At 56.3% G+C, this 14,908-nt stretch overlaps 1 protein-coding gene across 1 annotated transcript in view; it reads right to left on the reverse strand.

The window, feature by feature from the left end:
* Positions 1 to 12,777, reverse strand: part of TSPOAP1 (TSPO associated protein 1) — a gene marked incomplete at its 5' end in the record, with an annotated part of 68,090 nt that extends 55,313 nt beyond the window's left edge. The window contains 2 exons of the mRNA XM_082294876.1: positions 11,957 to 12,094; positions 12,259 to 12,777. Of these exons, the coding sequence (XP_082151002.1) occupies positions 11,957 to 12,094; positions 12,259 to 12,777 (657 nt within the window). The remainder of the gene's footprint in view (positions 1 to 11,956; positions 12,095 to 12,258) is intronic.
* Positions 12,778 to 14,908: the final 2,131 nt, after the last annotated feature.

Here is a 14,908-nt window from a genome sequence, read left to right on the forward strand (position 1 = left end):
AGGGGCTGCAGCCTCACACCAGCCCCAGCCCTGCAGTGAGCCCAGCCTGGCTGTGCCAGGGGCTGGCAGGGTCAGGGTGCTGGTGGCAAAGGGTGGGATGTGGGAGCTGATTTCAGGAGGAGGCAAGAGGCTGCATGTCCACTGGGGGACAACTGGCCTTTGAGGCCACCCTGAGGGTGACAGCTGCCATCTCCATAGCTTTAAAAATTCTTTCAACTTCCACCCATGGAAAAAGCCCAGACTCTTCTGTTGTCCTGAGCCATGGCACCATCCAAACTGGCTCAGGTGAAACACGGGCAGAGCCAACAAGACCCAGGCAGGCAGAACACAACCCCTGGCACCCCAGACATGTGTGCTGCTCCCCACAGCTAAGGGACCCAGTAGCCTCCAGCACCACGTGGTTTTGGAGGCAACCAGACTTCCTCACCCTCTTCCCCACATCAGCACTCGTGTTTGGCCCAGGAAAGTGCCCAGGAGCCAGACCCCAGATCTTCCTCTCTGTGTCAGCCTTGGCTCCGGAAGAAGGTGACATGCAGGATTTTTTGCAAACACCAACTTCATTTTGCCACCTCAAAAGCAGCAGCGGCAGCAGCAGCTCAGCCGGGAGCTGTATATAGAGTTTTGTGGTTGCTGCTTCCTGCCGAGAGCAGCTCGCCGCAGGCTCGCTACCGGAGCCGGCTCCCAGCAGGGATTTCTGGGCGTGAGCAAAGCTCAGAGCTGAGCTGTTGCTTCACAGCTGCCATATGGCAGTGCCTCGGGAAGATCTAGCCACATGTTTTCCCAGCAGCCAGGCAGGTCCTGCAGGACCCAGTCCCAGAGCCCAACAAGTCTCCGCTGAATGGCCGCGACCCTGCCGGTGCACAGCTCTGCCCTGCAGTTTTCCAGCCAAAGCTCCAGGGGAAGCATCCCTCGCTCCCAAAGGAGTGCTGCCCAAGCTTCCGGGGTAGCAAGAGCTCAGACAAGAGTTCAGTTCTAGGAGTCTGAGACTGCCTAAAACTCATGACACTTTTGAACAATTCTGGTTTCTCCATCGTGTCCATTGTAGAGATAGGGCACAAGACCAGTGCTACAAAGTCCCCTCCCACTGAATTCCCCAGCGTGGTGCCATGCCCATGGCTCTCCCAGCCTCTCACACCTGTATGGAAATGCCTTGACAAAGCAGGGAGGGAAAACATAGCTGAAGGAGGTTGAAAACAACCAAAACAAAACCCCTGAAGATGACACCCAGCCCTTCCCATCAGCCTCATCAAGCCCCTGAGACACCAGGATATGATGTGCCATGAGCTGACAGGCTTTTGGCTGAGTGATTTGTAGATGTCCACCCTCCCTGCAGAAATCCCAGGGTTTGTGAAAGCTGGAGTGAAATGCCCCATGGAAGGAGGCTGTACTGCTACCCACACGTGGGAAAGCAAGAATGTATTTTCCTCTTTTTTTTCTCTCCTAGGCACTCCAGGCCACTGTTCTTGGGGACATCACACTGCAGCACCTGCGTGCCCTCTCCTGCTCTCCAACAACTTAGGGCTGCTCCCAGGGATGGTCAGGGTAGGCACAGAAACAAAGGAAATCCCTGAACCCAGCATCCCAGGGATGCCAAGAAACTCCCCTGGGAGCCATGTGCACAGCTCTGTGCCCAGTACCAGATCCTGCAGCATCAATCCCATCCCTGCAGCTTTACAGGGACAGAGGAGGTGTCCCAGGGAGCATTTCCCCCATCACCAGCTCCGAGAACAGCGAAGCACTTCCTTGGCCTGGGAATCCACGTAGGGGACACTGCAGGTGTCAAAGAGGAGACAAAGCAGGGCGGGTTCATGGGGAGAGGGGTCCTACCAGCATCTCCTGTGCTGTGCATGACAGCACCTCGGGCTGGTCCCCTGCTGCCACCCCCAGAGCCAAGCAGGCAGCCCTGGGATGAAGTCAAAGTGCATTATTTCCATCTCTTTGCCACTGCCAAGAGGCCTCAAAATTCTTGCCTGTGGTTGCACTGAGACAGGGCAAGCACTGTGAGCCAGCAGCCTCTGCGTTGGGATGGGAGCAGGAGAGGTTCTGAGGAGGAGCTGATGTGCTCCTGCTTCTCCCACCAGCCAGTCAGGACTTCTGACATCAGCAGCATGGGGTTTCAGTAGGGGACAATCAGCACCTCCAGCATGGCATGGGGATCTTTTGGGGACCTACATGCAAATTCCTGCATTTGAAACCCCATTTCTGTAGCCATAAACCATTTCATCAGGGCAGGATGCAAAGGCTCATAACCCCTCACCCCTACCCTGCCAGGCTGTCCCCAGCTCAGCCCAGGTTTTGTGTCACGACTCCAGAGCCCATGGCATGGCAAAGGCTGGCATGTCCTTTCCCATTCTGTGGATGTTGCTGCCTCCCCGGGCAAGGTGCCACAGAGCAGGAGAGTGTGGCTGTGTGCTCCAGGCTGGGGCCAGGCACGGGGCCAAGGCTCCCCTGTGCCAGCACGTCCCTCTGCGGCCACAGCTCCTTGGGGCTTTGCCCAGAGAGGCACAAGGGACATCAGCAGCGAGACGACGTGGAGGCAGCAGATCCTTGCTGTGCCAGGATGTCTGTCCCGCGCAGGGACGTCACTGCCCACAAAAGCTTTGCCAAACCTTCCCATCGGCTCTGAGCCGGCGCTGTCTGCATCAGCTGAGCCCTCCTCCAAGACCACGGAGAGCCTGGAACCAAAGGGCTGTCTAGACGTCATCCCACGCTCATTAAACATTCATTTCCTATAATGAAATGGCTTTTAATTTATCAACCGCTCCACAGCTCCTTAAGGATCCCGCGCTGCACGGCGCAGCCTCGCTGCTGGCTGCACTCGGGGCTCCCACGGTGCTTTTCATGGGGAGCTGGAAGAAATCGTCAGGGAGGAGAGACACAGAGGCTCCCCCCAAAGTGACTCATCCTGATGAAGACGTACAGAAGTGTCAGCAGGAGCTGGAATCCAAATGCATCCCTCAGTCAGGGAGGTTTTCCATGAGCTGAGGCAGAGCTGACACCATGGGGCAGCAGAGAGGGTCTCCAGGCAGCCAAATTCCCCAGATCAGGAGCATCCTTGGCCACTAAAATATTAACCTAAAAATTGACGCAAGTGATGTGTTCTTTTGCCACGGGAAAGTTTCTAAAATGAGAGGAAGGCAGGAGCAGAACAGCAGGGATGCTGAGGGAGGAGAGCAGCAGGCACATGGCTTTGAAGCCTCCGTTACAGGGGAATCAGCATCATCTGTTGTCTCCTTTGGCAGGTAGAGCCCAAAGTTTCTCCAAGACACATTGAGAGCAGCAAACAAAGAAAAGCCTCAGCATGGCAGCTGCCAGAAAACTGCTGCTTTTTCACCCGAAAGCTTCAAAAAGCACAGGAGAACTGCAGCGGCTTTTGCAGGGAGAGGTGCCCAGCCAGGCTGCTAAATGGGTCACGCAGGCAAAATCCCTCTGGAGCACCCAGCATCCAGCACAGTCCTTAAAGTCCTGCAGAAAACTTGCAGGAGGCCTTTGGGGGACAGTAAATCAGCCAGCAGCCGTGCTCCGCAATGCGGCTGGGGCTGTGCCGGCACCGCGGCACGGCCTGGCACCCACCGGCCCAGGGCTCCCCCAGCCAGCCCTGGGGAACAGCCAAAGTCTGAACCCTGCCTTGCTTTGAAATTCCTGCTGAGAGCCAGACAGGGAGGAGGAATTTACCAGGTGGCCCCATGAGCAGGAGGTCTCAGGTGGCCTTTTGGAAGCAGGCAGGCACATGGCTGATTTGAAAACAGATAATTTGAAGGTGTATAAACCACACGCAATTTGAAGGTGTATAAACCACTGACAATTTCAAGATACCCTGCAGTGACTTCTCCATCTGCAGCTCATCCAGGGTACAGCTGCTGGGTTTGCTTTTGCAGGAGCCATCTCTGAACACAACTCCCCTCTGCAGACACCTTGCAGAGTGATTTCCCAGGTGAAGCTTTCCCAGCTCTCCTGCTATCTTGGATATATTAAATCCACTACCTCTCCTTCATTTGAAATCATTGTCCCCAAGCCTCCACCATGTCAAAGCCCTTTAGCTGTTCGTTCCACCTGACTTTAGTAATTAGTTCCCTTAACTTCTCAATCCTCTTCACTTGGAAATGAAGCCTATCATTGCCAATCCGTTTTCTCCTCTTCCAGCCAGTTTCAAGGGAATCAGCCACCTCACAGAACAAAGTTATTTTCCATAGGCTGCTCTTCTGCAGTGCCCTCACTGCATGTCAAAAGCAAGACAAAAATAGCCTCACCTCCTGTTCGGTCAGTGAGCAGAGCCAGCCCCGGCGCTGCCGCTGCCGGCACAGCGAGCAGCCAGCCCATCCCCACCCAGGGAACAGGGACAGTGCTGCCAGAGGTATGGGAGCAGTAAGAGACATGCCTGGGACGAGGCTGTGGTTATCCTGCCACTCTTCTGACAGGCAGTGTGTCCCACTGCGCTTGTCCTGCTTCCTTCCTGCATTTTGCGCTGTTCCTCGTTTCAGACACAAACATCTCTGTTGTGCCCTTGCCTTTAGGGCACTTCCCCACAGCCCTGTGTGCTGCCAACTCCCCTTTCCATCAGTCAGCATTTTCCCCTGCTGCCCATCCCTCTTCCAGCCTACTACTTGCCCTTATTTATGTGATTTCCTCATTTATCTGATTTTTATCACTCCATGTAACAAATTCACGGAAGAAAAAATCCATCCAAGGCTATTAACTTCAAAGATCCTGCCTCCAGCATGAGGAGTGCTGGAGCCACGAATTTAAAGATATTGAGGGAATATTCAGAGGAGCAGTCACTATATATTTGCTGTTTCTCTGCATTTCCCCAGGCATCCTCTCCTGCACACCCTCTGACCACTGCCAGCTCTTCATATGCTCCTCACTGGCTGTTTAAAATGAGACGCAGCTAAAATTGGAGTCTTGCAAAACCAGGTCCTCTCTATCTTTAAACCCTCTGTGGAAGCCCCATTATGAATCCCAGGACCACAAGCCCAGCTATTCCAGGAGGAGAATAATCACCTCAGTAGCCCTGATGGCCCTGGCTCACTGTCCTTTGATGAGCTCAGCTTCTCCAGCCTCCCAACCAGGGAGAAATTAATGTTCCTGCAAAACTGAGACAGGGAGGAATGTGAGTGGAAAATAAACTCCCAAGGCAGAGGATCAGCTCTCCAAAATCCAATGCTGCAGCTGGGTCCAGGGTGCAATGCGGCACAATTCCTCACCTTTAACAGCAAATCCAAAAGACAGGAGGATTTGCTAGGAGATGAGAGAAAATGACACTGAAATACCTCACGGCTGCTGGGAAGGTGGCTCTGAAATGCTCCTGAGGTGCTGCACATGTGATTCTTCATCCTTCACCATCATACAGAAAACGGGGCAGGGAGTTGTGAGGAATGAAGGGTTTGGAGAAACCATGGGAGACTCTGGCAGGGGAAAGGTGCTGCTCAGGGTGCAGGTTCTCATGGTGCTGAACACTGCTGGTATCACCAGGTCTTTTGTTTGGCCAGTTTGCGCCTGGCCCTGCTCTCCAGTGGGCTATGGAGATGTGTCCCTGCTTCCAGCTGCCCATGACCCGCCTGGAGCAGAGGCATGACAAGGTCGGTGTGGCCCTGGACAGGCTTTTCCCAGCTGTGACCCAACTCTCTCCTGTTAAGCACAAAGTGTTTTGCAATCCCAGGATGTGTTGGCCACAAACTGCAGCTGATCCATCAGATAACCTGCAGCAGCCCCGGGTTGTGCAACACTCCTCAAGTACAGGAACATCACCCTCCTGCCCTTGGGCCACTATGTGATCCCTGGCCACCTCAGTGTCCCCTGCAGGGTCTTTGCCCCCTACACACCTCTGAGAAAGATATCTGCATTTTGTAGGGTGAAAAGCAGGTGCAAAGCCTGTTCTACCAACTACCCTTTGAACAGTGGTGTACAAGTGTCTCCCTTGTCGCTTATCAGCTTCCAGAAAGATTTGGCCAAGCTCCACTCGTGGTAAAGCAGGACTGTGCTCCATCCCCACTGCACTCAGGGGATGTTGCTGTTTCACTGCCCAGCTGGGGAATGTGTGGAAGACAGGCTGTGCACTATAAAACCTGGCTGTAATATTCTGAAGCCAAGACAGCTAAACTGTCTTTTTCCCCCACTGCAGAATTCTCTGGGTGCTGAACAAATCATTGAATCTGCAGAGAAGTAGCTCATGCAATGGTATTTCCACTAGAAAAAGAAGTGTAAAATGTAGAAGATGTGGGAAACAAAGTGTGAAAAACTTCAGTGCAAACACAGAAAGACTTCGCAACCTCTGCTGCTGTGTGCTCATGCACATTGCAAATCATTTGAGCTAAAACATGGGTACTGGCATTTTTGGAGCTTTCTGTTGCTTAGCTCTAAGCAGAGGTCAGTCTGAAGCTCCCAGCACTGCAGGCTCAGGCCCAGACCACCCTGAGGTATTTGTGCAGCATCTGGACTCTTTTTGGATGCCACGTGTCAGATAATTCTATTTTGTAAGCATGCAAAAACCCCCAAACCCCTGGTGAAGAATGATAAAATTTAGTTCTTTCCAGGTTTGGTATTTGATGGCTGGAGTAGGGATGATTGTTCTCTGATATCTCATCTTTCTTGTAACAGAAACTCTAATCCAAAGAAACACTCCCAAGAAAGGCATGAGACTTCTGCCTTCACCCTGGGAAGCCACTGAGCTGCAGCTCAGTAAATCCCCTGCTCATACTAAAAAGCCGCAGCCCTCTGAGGATCATGGCTTGCAAAGTCAACACCAACTCTCTTCTCACCACAGAGCCTCAGCAGCAACATCCATGATCACAGGTGTGCTTTGATTAAGTGGAAATACTCGATTCCTCACCATGTTCAGCTCTGAAGAGGCATATTTGCTCTTCTCCCTAGCAGAGTACATCAGGGAGCTGAGGGGCAGCTTTGGTATGTACAAGTCAGTTTTTGCCCAGAAATCTGCACTGCAGTTCTCACCTGCTTCTTCCTGTTTTCCAAATCACTGGCAGCTTCCCAGGGGCCAAGAACACCTTTTCTTTTGTGCCACATTGGCTAAAAAACCTGCTCAAGTTGCCCAGGCAACTCGATAGGAAGATAGGAAGGAATTGTTCCCTGGGAGGGTGGGCAGGCCCTGGCACAGGGTGCCCAGAGCAGCTGGGGCTGCCCCTGGATCCCTGGCAGTGCCCAAGGCCAGGCTGGACACTGGGGCTTGGAGCAGCCTGGGACAGTGGGAGGTGTCCCTGCCCATGGCAGGGGTGGCACTGGATGGGCTTTAAGGTCCCTTCAACCCAAACCAGTCTGGGATTTTGTGATTCCAGGCTGGGATCAGTGTTCTTGCTCATCTCGGTAAAGCAGGAACTCACCTGGGGTATTTATAGGATTTTGTGCTGGTCTGAGAAGCCTCAGATCTCCAACAGCTTTAACAAGAGATGGAGGGGGGAAAATCATCTGCTTGCACCCACCACGGAGCCAGAGGCTGATGTAAAGGTTGGACTCGATGACCTTGGAAGTCTTTTTCAGCCTTAATGATTCTATGGAAACATGAATGGCAAGAGCAGCAGCAGCTGATGCTCCAGAGGGTGTTTTCCCAAAACTCTGGGCAGGTGTCTGGGATGCAGAACGCCCACACTCACAGCAGGAGGGGGACAGCAAGGCTGCCAGCACTCCGTGTGCCATTTCTCTTCATGTTACTCCCATAAGGAGGAAGACTAGAGCCAGAGGACACGAGAAAGACATTGGTGAGTCCCCTCCAAAATGCAGAGGGTGAAACGAGAAGGATGCTGAGGTGAAAGATCATGGTGTGGCAATGGCCAACAGCAACATGGTGTGACAGCCCTGTCCCAAAGCCTGTTTGTCTCCACCAGCCCAGAGGAGCCAAGGACACAGTGAGGAGGCACTGCTTGGTGTCCCTCACCCTCCACGTCCCACACAAGTGACCGGGCCAAGCCATTTGGACATGTCTTTGCACAGAGGGCATGAGCTTAATTAGAGAAAGAGCTAAAATGAGCATTGCCTTCCCCTTCCTAGTCTCACTTCACCTTGTTTTCCATTCATTCCTTCAGAGAGGCACTGCCTCCTCCTGGCAGGCAGCTGCCTGAGGTGGCCGTGCATCCACAGTGCTGCAGCAAACAGCACTGAGGCATTTGCATGAGGCTGAGCACTGCTAAGCAAAGGAAAATTAATTTACTCCGATTTTGATGGAATACAGTCTTCTAATTGGGATTGCAGGAAATGGCAAGAACTGTCTCCATTGCCCAAGGTCTCCTTGTCCTACTGCCATCTTTCATTCTGCTGACCTACCCTTCCCAGTCAAGGGTGCAGCTCTACACACCCTCAGACACTAAATGAACAGTTTCCCAGCTTTGCCAATGGAAAATCTGAAGCTCTTAAAAGACCACAAATTCGTGCAAAAGGCACTAAGCTTATCACTGAATGCAGCTTGGCCTGAGCACTTGACGTGGAGGACACTTACCAGCATTTTATAATTCTTCCTGTGTCTCTGCTTTGTGTTATTAAGCCCCACTGGGACCAACAGGTTTTTTTTTTTTTTTTTGAGGCTATTTAAATTCCTAATCACTGGAGGGCTCCTTGATTTAAGCATTTATAGTTGGGTTTACAGATTTACTGAATATTCTCAGTTCCACATGACCTCAAGGGAAGCTGAGGCTTGGATTTTAAGAAATTCAAATCCAAAGCAACCTCTTGTGATTGGGAAAGCATCATGAGAACCAGCTCAGAGCACCCTAACTGTGCCCCTTGCCTGTGTGGTTCTGGGATGGGAACAGGGAATGGTCAGCTGCTGAGCTCATCCCTTCCATGAGTGATCTGGGGAGCTTGGGGAGATGAGTAATCCTGGCAGGGAAGGATGCAGGGAACATGCAGAAAGTGAACGACCTTGATCCTCTCCCGTTGTCCAATGTAGGGCACCAGGAGGGGGCCTTCCCTTCAGCAACCCACTCCCAAACCACCCTGAGTTTTCCAGGGCCAAAGCAGATCCCGCTGGAGCAGCATCCCCTAGGAGATGCAGGCAACTGAGCTCTTGTGGGAAGTGCTCTACAATCCATCTGACAGCATTCTGGGAACTTTCCAATTTCCAGCCAGACTGTATCTGTGCCACTTTAACCCCATTCTTCCTACACAGAAGAGTTTTTCTCCTTCTCTGATATTCATTATTTGGACTGGGATCCTACCCTGGAGATTCTCAGCAGGAAAGTAATTTCTTACGTCTCATGTCCACACAGAGATTTTGGGAAGCAGGACCAGAGCAATTCCAAAGGCCCAGGAGGAAGGATACACTTGTGACAACCCCCAGACAGCACTATCCAGTGGGGCCATGGTGGGACACATTGCTCTGGAGCTGGGAAAGCCTGCAGTGCCTTGCAGGATGTAGGGACACGAGATAAATGGATGGAGAGATGTGGGCACAAGTCTCAACAAGGAAAATTCCCACCAGGCTATGGAGAACATTCCTCTGGTGGGATCCCAGCCCTTGGAGATCCTCAACACTTGCCTGGTCAGGACATGATCAGCCTCTTCCAGCTCTGGAGCCTTCTGGGGGCAGGGAGTGGATGGGAGGCTCCAGGTGTCTCCCCTCATCCCACCTCCCTAACTCCAGAGTTCCTCTGCCAGCTCCCAGATGGGAGAAGGGCAACAACTCTCCACTCTGCACTCAGGAGAGACCCAGGCAAGAATGCCAAGATTAAGCTGACCTACAGACAGGCTTAATGCCTGTCCACAGTCTGTCCCCCAGGGAACGGCTGAGCAGCGGTGGTGGAGGCTGGGACACACAGCAAGAGCTTCATCATAAAATCAACATCTTTAATCAACTCTGTCAGCGATGAGCCCTCAGGAGGCACTTCCCCACACCAGGAGAGGACTCCCTGGAGGCAGCTGTCCTGTTCACAAAATGCAGCTCTGACATCCCAAGGACAAATGTCCTAAAGGAAGCCAGGCTCTGGCAGCAAGACACACAGGGCATGTCCCAGCCTGGCCAGGAGCAGCCAAGCTTTGGAGGGGAGCTGTGCAAGCCTGTCTTGGCCCCAGCCCTAACACAGCACCTTGTCCCCAGGCTGGAGGATGTCGCTCCACAGCCCAGCAGCAGCAGCAGCAGCAGCACTTGCTCTGCTGGGGACAGCAGCACTGAGCTCCCTCCTGGGGCTGAATTGGAAGCCTTTCACATCCCTAAAGCCACTTGGCTCCAGGAGAAACTGCTGGATTATTTTTTTTTTCCAGGAAAACACAAGGTAACCTTTCTGGAGATCAACATCCATGTTAAGGATGGTACTGCCATAGTACCACCAGCACCACCCCAGTGACATCACAGTGCCACTGTGGCACTGCCATGATGCAGCAGAGCACCATCACTGGCACCAGAGTGCATCACAGCACCACCAGCACCACCACAGTGCTGCCCCAGGACACTGGTGCTATGATGGTACCACCATGGTGCTGCCAAAATCCCATGGGAGTGGGAAGGCTCCCACCAAGCCAGGAGCCTCCAGGATGGCAGGAAAACATTCAGTGCAGCCCAAGCACCAGGACAAACTGGATGGCAGCTGCTCAGCAAGAGCTGGTGCACAGCTCCTACCCCACAGGTGCAGTTCAGCTGCTGGAGCACCCACAAACACCCCTCTGAACCAGCCACCTGCCCTCCTTCCCATCCCAGCCTTCCCACCTGGGCTCCCACCAGGACACAGCACCTACTCCCTCCCTTGTCAGCCGGCTCTCCCAAAGGAAGTGTTCCAGGCCAGGATGGACGGGGCTTGGGGCAACCTGGTCTAGTAGAAGGTGTCCCTGCCCATGGCAGGGGCTGGGACGAGATGGTCTGTAAGGTCCCTTCCAACCCAAACCATTCCAGGATTCTCTGAAGACAGTAAGTCTGGCACAACCCATTGGACTCCTGGGACACAAAAGAGGGGTGGGAGCAGAAATCCATCCCATTTTGCTGTCCCATATTTTGACTGTGGTGCTTCTGCCACAGCCAGGGCTGGCATCAGAGTCAGACCAAAGTTCAGTGTGGTCTTTCCCTAAGCATCACGATAAACAGCCCTTCAGAAGAGACCCTTAACAAAGTGTGCGGGAGTGAAGTCATGTTCTCCCTCGGTGGGTTTCCAGGGGCGCCGTTTCTCCCGCAGGCTGCTCCAGGCTGCTCTCCAGCTGGGCTCAGCAGCACGGCACAGCCTTGCTCAACCCCCCCTGCTAAACCCCGACCAGCACTGGTCAGCTCTTCTCCCCCGTGCTCAAGAAGAAAAGGCCAAGAGCCGATTTCTCCTCTGTTTTAAAAGCACCACAGGGCTTCCCCAAATCACCAGGAGACCCCAGGAAGATGGCTGATGTTCTCCATGAGAAAGGGTGGCAAGCTCTCCTAAACAGCTTTTGTGTGAACTTCTGTGACCTAGATCAAGGCGTTGAGACCCTGAGGGAGCCTTTTGGGCTGTTTTTAGGGAGATGCTGCACGGGCCGGGCATTGCACTGCCCCGAAGTGCCCGGGTGCTGCCTGCAGGGGCTGATTCCTCCAGAAGTGGAGGTGCCCCAAGCCCCCCAGGGCTCCCCAGAGAGGAGAGGGGATGCTCTCGGAGGGGGTGGCAGTGAATCATGTCCCTGCCACTACCTGCAGAGCCATTGATGCTGCCGGAGCGGGGAGATGCCGCAGGGATGGCTCAGCCTTGGCTGGTGCGGGGCTGTGTCCGCTCCATGTGGGCTCTGCCCAGCGCTGGCCCCGTCAGGGCTCCGGCAAGACGCCGCCCCAGCTCCAGCGTCTTGCAGGGCAGAGGCAGCTGGAGATGCCTGCTGAAGGGCCGTGAAGGCTCCCGGCTCTCGCGCGGGTGCGTGGCAGCTGTGGCAGCTCCCAGCCCCGCGGGGATGGGTTTGTGGGTGGCTCAGCCGCAGCCCCGCGCTCCCAATTCCCAGTGATGGTCTCGTGCCGAGGTAACATCGCCCGCCTCTCCCCCAGAATGAGCAAACACCCCGACCCCCGCCTTACCTGGGGGTGTCTGTCTGTCCGGTCCATCGCTCGCAGCGGCCTGACGAGCTCCGGTGCGGAGTGAACCCGCTGGGGGTCCGGCGGGGGGACGCGGGGGGTTCCCGAGGGCTCTTCCTGGGGCTGGGGTGCTCCGTCCCGCTGCGACCCCGGGGACAGCTGGCAGCCGGCCGTGTCACCCCCCGCGCCTTCACGCGTGTCCAGGTCCGGGCGGGCGGAGGCGGCGGGGGCACCGCTCTGCCCCGGGGCCGCGCTGGGAGCGCCGCGCTCCGGCTCCTGCATGGCTGGGGCAGGGCTGGGCTCACTCCGCACCGGCCAGGGCTGCCCGGGGCGTCGGGAGCCGGCAAGAGAAAGCCGAAGGCATCAGAGCGGCGGCGGGAGCAGCCCGGGCCGCGCTCCTCCGCGGCGGGGCCGGAGCCGGGGGCGGCCGCAGCAGCAGCATCCCCGCACCGGGGCTGGCTCCGTCCCGCACCGGGGCTGGCTCCGTCCCGCACCGGGGCTGGCTCCGTCCCCGCCCGGATCCTCGGCTCCCCGTGCGGAGGCTGCTCCGCCGCCCTCAGCCCCCCGCCGCCCCCGGCCCCATGACGTAGCGGAGGGGCCGGGGGAGCTGCCAGCCCCTCGCCGCGGCCCCGGGCAGCCCCCGGCGCAGCCGCTGCCGAGTCATCAATACGGAGCCGGGCCGGGCACCCCGGGGGGGCCGCGCCGCGCCCCGGGCCGCCAATGGCGGCGGCTCCGCCGGTTTCCACGGCAACGCTGCGGGAGCGGGGTCTGGTGCCTATTGATGAGGCGGCGACAGAGGGGGGGCGGCCGCGCTCATCCCGCATCCCCCCGCACCGCATCCCTCCCGCACCCGGGCCCGGGGAGCCTCGGAGCCCCGCACGCCGCCGGGATGGGGGTTCGGGGACGGCACCGGCCCGCGCCCGCTGCTCGGCTCTGCCCCAGGGCTGCTCGGCTCTGGCCCCGGATACCCGACTCTGGCCCCGGGATACCCAGCTGTGCCCCAGGGATGCTGAACTCTGCCCCAGGGATATCCAACTCTGCCCCAGGGACGCCCGATTCCATCCCAGGGATACCTGGGTCTGCCCCGGGGATGCTCAGCTCTGCCCCAGGATGCCCGGTTCTGCCCCAGGGATGCCCATCTCTGCCTCGAGAATGCTCAGCTGTGCCCGAGGATGCCTGATGTGCTGCAAGGATGCCCATCTCTGCCCCAGGCATGCCCGACTTTGCCCTGGGGATGCTCAGCTCTGCCCCAGGATGCCTGGTTCTCTCCCAGGCATGCCCGCACACCTTTCTTCCACGGGAGCGAAACCTCGGTACCTCCCTGACACACCGTTCTGGAAACAACCCTCTTCTGACAAGGGCTGGGCCACGCCTGCAGCACTCCCGGGACAAGAGGCAGAGGGTGGTGCGGGCAGGGAGGGAGGGGGTGGCTGATACGATCCTTGGCGACAGGAGCTCGCAGCATTACGCCAGAGCCAAGCGGACACTGCCATCCCTGAGCACACGCAGCAGGCAGACGCGTGCTCTGTCTCTCTCTGCCTCCTCCCTGCCGTGCTGTGTCTTTGATGAAGATCACACCATACATCAGGCTGCACAGTGTTAGTGATGCTCAGGGAAAAGCCACTGGGCCACCCTGGGGGACATCTGTCTGGCCCGGCTCCCCAGCCCCACTCAGTGCTTGACCCACTGCAGAGCAAGGTTTGCTGATCCCAAACCCAAGAGCACTTGATGATCCCCAAACCCCTGAGCATCTGGGACAGGTCCTGCCTCCCCATGCCCTTGTGCGTGGCAATAGCTCTCAGCCCCACTGCTGGTGCCTCCCTGCTGCGGCGTGGGGGTGTTGTGTGGCATCTCACACGTGCTGCTCCCAGGAGAAGCTGCCTGGGCCACCTGCTGCAGGGGAGGTACCGTGGGGGTCTTCAGTGCCCCTGTCAGACACCACTTTGTAGGCACCTCCTTTGAGCAGCTTCTCCAGCCCATCCAGATGTGCAGATGTGTCACCTCTTGAACCCAATGCCATCGCCTGTGTGTCACCTCTTCCTGAGCCCAGGCAGCACAGGCAAGTCACCTCTCACCTCTGGGTGTGGCTACGAGTCACCTCTCACAGCGTGCAGGACTCTGCCATCCCGCCTGAATCCCAGATCTCTGAGCCCATTCCTAAGGGCTGTTTGTGTGGTGGGGGGAAGTCCCAAGCTTGCAATGAGCAGAAAATGCAGCCAACAGCCCAAAGGGAAGATTCCAGAAAACTGATCCCACCTTCTTGTGTGTTCTGGTACTCATGCACCTTCAAAACACCAGCTTACGTGACTCCTTCTGCTGCAGGAACGGGTCAGGAGAGATCCCACCATCTCCCACCGCTCAGATTCCCTCAGTTCCTGCCCACGACTGTTCCCCCTGGCAAGGTACCAGGCAGGCTGTGCAGGTGCTGAACCGGTGTGGAAGAATGCCCAGGCACTGCTCAGCTCCCTGTGGAGACAGAACAAGCAGGTTTCATTAGAAGAGGCAGCAGCAGTGGGAGGAGAAAAGCGCCCTGATAAGATCTCGTGTGGCTGCGCAGCCTTCTCAGAACCCCAGCCTGGTTTGTGCCTCCACTGCCCTGCGCTGCTCACAGGCTCTGAGTGGCTTATCTAGGACCTGCAGCCACCACTGTCTTTCCCCTTGTCCCACTCATCTGTGCCAGACCCACCTGGCTCCATGGCACTGCTGGGACCTGCTGCCCTGGAGAAAGACGGGCCAGGGATGCCCCGGGCTCACGTCTGGATCGCCCACAGCATTCAGTGAAAGTCCCAGTCAGGTGAGGTGAAGGATGGGGTGTCCACACCCCCCACACCATTCCTGGGGAGAGGATGTCTCCTGGGGCCTCGAGCTTGAGAAGCTGGAGATGATCTTTCACATTTTGGCCAGCCTACAGCTGGATAAGTCCTTAAAGTCTTACTAAGTCTACTTAACAATACA

The sequence above is a fragment of the Coloeus monedula genome (assembly GCF_965178545.1).
Source record: "Coloeus monedula genome assembly, chromosome: 20".
Taxonomy (NCBI): domain Eukaryota; kingdom Metazoa; phylum Chordata; class Aves; order Passeriformes; family Corvidae; genus Coloeus; species Coloeus monedula.